General features: G+C 52.9%; 1 protein-coding gene across 1 annotated transcript; it reads left to right on the top strand.

Moving 5' to 3' along the window:
- Positions 1-458: 458 nt before the first annotated feature.
- NGA_0649300 (uncharacterized protein) lies at positions 459-2,497 on the top strand (the record flags this gene model as incomplete). Its single annotated transcript, XM_005855609.1, has 3 exons — positions 459-491; positions 559-729; positions 1,663-2,497. 3 exons carry the CDS (start codon positions 459-461, stop codon positions 1,834-1,836), a joined length of 378 nt encoding a protein of 125 aa, XP_005855671.1. The 3' UTR covers positions 1,837-2,497.
- Between the last annotated feature and the right edge of the window lie 1,813 nt (positions 2,498-4,310).

Genomic DNA, 4,310 nt, shown 5'->3' with positions numbered 1-4,310 from the left:
GCTCCCCCATCCCTCCCTCCCTCCCTCCCTTCCCCCACCCACACCTCCTTCGATCCCGCCCACCCTGTGCATGACCAATACACCTATCCAGACGGCACGTGCTCAGGTTGGTGGAGCATGCAGGGATGAGGAAAGGAAAAGAGACGAAAGGAAGAGGGAAAGCAGAGAGAGAAGAATGGAAGGGGAAACGAGTGCCCTGGGAGCGGTGGCTGCGCACCCGACATCGCAGCAGGACGAATATCGATTCAATTGGCACATTTATTTCAGTCAATTACGAAACGCTTACTCCTTGTGTCCCTCTTATCCCCTTCCTTCTCTCCCTCCCTTTCAACCCCCTTATCCCAGACCCGAATGGCATCGCTTACAGCGAAGGCGGGTACACCTACCCGTACGACACCTTTTTTCCTTCTTCTTTCCTGCCATCCTATGTCTCGGAGGAGGAAGCTGCCTACGGCTACATGGTTCACTCCAGCAACCTTTACTATGTCGAGGTAAGAGAAAGTAGGAGGAAGCCCTGCCTCAACGCCGGGGAAGCCCCCCCTCCTCGATCCATTTCAGCCCCTCCCTCCTCTTTCACATGGACAGCATCCTCCTTTCCACTATTATCCTCCTCGGACGTACGAAGCCTACTATCCTGGTCCTTCCTACCCTCCCTCCCTGCCTCCCTCGTTTCGGACTCACTCGCCCCACGACTACTCGCCATACCTGTACGAGTCGGGAGAGCAGCTTGTAAGTCGCACGCAGGGACGAGGGAGGGGGGAAGGAAGGAGGGAGGGGAAAGGGCCTACAAGGACGGTAGGGGAAGCAGCGGACGGGAACGTCCACACGTCTACTCAGTCCTCCCCTGAGCTCTGCTCTGATTATCAGTTTCCCTCCGTCCGACTACTCATCGCGACCTTCCCTCCCTTGCCCCGCTTCTCCTCCGGTCGCTTTCTAACACTTGCGCCTCTTTTTCGACAAGAAGACAGACTACCCCCCACTTCCCAATACCTTCCTCCTATTCATACCCTCCTCCTCTTATCCTGTCTCTTTAGATCATTTTCGCCTCTTACCCCTACACCTCGCTAATGTGAGTTCCCTTTCTCTCCCCTTGGCATTTGTCCTTCTTCACAGCCCCCGCACCTCAACGAGCAAGCACCAGCCACACAGGGCGGCTCACACATCTCGGAGGTAATGCCGTAGGCGAACAGAGACCTTCATTATAGGCACGCATGTGTAGCCCCTGCTGTGATATATTTGTCAGGAGCGAGAGAGAGACCAGCACTTTCAAGAGGGCCGTGAAAGAGGGGAAAGCCCCGTGACTCCGCTTTTCTCTTCCTTTCTGTCATCTCGCGGTTCTCGTGACGCACTTTGTGCATTTTTATTGGCATGACTTTCCCACCGGCACGTCTTTTGGCTGCTCTCTGTCATTCCACATAGCCCCATGCATCCCCTCCCTTCACCCATTCCATTTTCCCCTTCCCTTCCACTGTAGTCATACCTTCACACCGTCCACGACTGCGGCGCGATGTCTAATGCAGGAGTGCCTTCTCCCGACATCCAGGTAAGAGACAAAAAGCGCTGTAGGAAATTGAGGAGATACCATGTGGAACGGACGAAGAAGGCCTTGATATCCCCCCTGAATGACTTATGGCAAATCTCTTTCTACAATCTCTCCGGCAGTCTCCGTTGCTCCCCATCCCCCCTCGGCCACGGGTGCAGCGCCACGCGTCCCGTAAGAGCTCCTCCCACCCCCGCGACCGACAGCATGAGCCTTCTTTCAAACCCTCCCCCCTGCCCAGAAGCCCCTCCTGCGAGAAAATCGGTCGCAGCTTGAGGGTAGCCAAGGCGTACTGAGAAAGGGAAATGTAGACGAGGGGGGGAGGGTAGACAGCGTCGAATCGAGGCAGGGCCCTAACATGCAAGGGGCGGAGAGGCGAGTGAGCGAAGTGTGAAGCCCAGACCGAGTGGTCGGAGAAGCGAATGGAATGCGAGGTTGGCATAGCATACCAGCATGGAAGGTAGAATTGCAAAAATGCCTTTAGCTTAGATTTATATGCCGAAAAGACAGGAGGGTAGTGCTACATGTGTGTATCTAGAAAGCATGCGCAGAGCGCACTTAAATGTCATAGTATGAAAGCAGTAGTCAAGAGAAGATATAAGCAGCAGCATCACTGCTTGGACGGTGCACGATACATGTACATATACGGAAGAAAAGGCTCTAAAAGTCGGGCGTGCTTGCGATATTAGGCCCTCCACAAAACCAGCTTCACAGGACAACAAGGAAAGGAAAACACATTCCCCACTGTGATGGGGTGAGGCACGTAACTTTAAGAAAAGAAAGGACATAGCAACCTCATTGATGGGGTAAATGTAGAAATTACGCAAAAACACTTAGCATTTCGTGAAGTGATCGAGGACGGCATTCAGTGAGCAAGCTGACAAGGAGGGAAAAGAGAGGGAAAGAATGGAAACTATCGCACCAAAAGTTTAAGAAACGAAGGTACGCGTAAGGGAATGCCCATGCCATTTTGGATGGTATTCGGGTCTCGCATTTGAATTTTCCGCATCACAATCGCACTAGCTACCTTACATTTTTTCATCCCATTTCATGCTGCATTCACACACGTGCTTTTCTCAAAATCTGGTCCGTTGATCGACCTACGACGACGTGATCGCACACAACACGAGCAATATTTTATGGCTCTGTGCTCAGGACTTTTCGGGAAAAAGAGCCATACGACCTCCTGTCAGGCATCTATGATTACAGAGCGTGCATCAGTCAGGCTATCTCGGTGACAATTGCCTAAGCCCGGGCGTCGGACACGATTCTTATGCCACAGATCCTCGAGGACAGTTGTATAGTTTCCTCCGCGCGTTTTACAGAGCGTCAATTCGCTCGGTTGGGTTCAGACCCGGGAACGTATGAGGTACAGCGGTTCTTCCAACCAGCCGCGAACACTACAGCAATAAAAGCATGCGATCTAAAGCTTTACGTGGACATATTTCGCCCATGTCTCTCCAAATGAGGTTTAACAAGTTTTCGACACCATCAAGGGCATTGGAACGCAAGGATAAATTTGTGCCCGTGTTAGTAGGACGTTGGGCGGTACGAGACGCCGAGGCGAGGCGGAAAATCGGTCCGAAGTCCTCGATCCCGAGTCCGTGGATGACTTCAGAATAATTCCTGCATTTAACAGGATGATTTCAACCCAATTTCCTTCTTTTTAAAGACTGCTCTGTTGTCGATGGCTTGAGTGAAGTTCAGGATCGTACAAACATTTTCGTATCCTTTCGCCTAGCCTGAGCAGTCACTCCATCCGGCTTCAGTACAAAGCTGATGGTCACAATTTTGGATTACTACTTTGCCTGTAATGGCGTCATGAAACTAGAGTCTAAGACCTGTAGCTGCAAAATTTCAGTGTTAAATGACTCTAGTCACTAGGATGGAGGAAGGGAGGCATGGCACGCTGCCACCATCATCGTCACCAGGAGGGAAAGGAGGAGCTCGCAGGCTTTAAATCTCACGTCGCATTTCAGCTGACGGACAGAATGAATTCAATCGATACCCACTTACGTTAAACAGGAATAAAAGCACGAGCACCATGAGCAACATTGCGAGGTGGACCTGTGGCAGCACCGGGAGCGGGGATGACAGACTGATCAGCGTACAGCGTGGCTACGTTTGCGGGAAATGCACGCGATATGAAGATAGATCACGGAAGAGGAGAAGGGACGGAATGAAAGTCTTTCTCTCCTGTGCGATAATCTCTCTGGTGCTTGTAAGTGGACGAAGGCCGCACAGGAACCGGATCTGCCATCCCAAACGCTTCCCTCACATACCTCCCCTCATTATCTACCCCTGACCTGCCACACAGCCCCGTACCCTCGCATCCGGCTCCATGACTACTTCGAGCTCTATCTCCTTCGTCCAGAAGCGCGGCGGATTCAGCCCGCAGAGCGAATCTTTAGCATGCACATCTCCTTCCTCCTCCCCTCCCTCCTCCTCCTCCGCCCCTCCTTCCTCCTCCTCAGCCTCCCCTCCCCCCGTACACGTTCGTGCCAACCCCAGCGAGGGTGAAGGAGGGGAAGGAGTGGCTGCAGGCCCAATAGAGGGATCACTGGAGGATATGCGTGGCTACGACGCCCACCCCTCCATGTTCGCGCCCTCGGGACGCATCCCTCAAGTGGAGTACGCGCGTGAGGTATGGAGGGAGGGAAGGAGGGAGGGAGGGAGGAATGGGGGAAAGAGGTTGAGAGGGCCGAGGAAAGGGCTTATTCTGGTCGAATAAGCAGGTAGGAAAAATCTGAGAAGGGGACGGCTGGAAATT

Source organism: Nannochloropsis gaditana (assembly GCF_000240725.1).
Source record: "Nannochloropsis gaditana CCMP526 unplaced genomic scaffold scaffold155, whole genome shotgun sequence".
Classification (NCBI taxonomy): Eukaryota; class Eustigmatophyceae; order Eustigmatales; family Monodopsidaceae; genus Microchloropsis; species Microchloropsis gaditana.
This window is presented reverse-complemented; position numbering and strand designations above follow the sequence as displayed.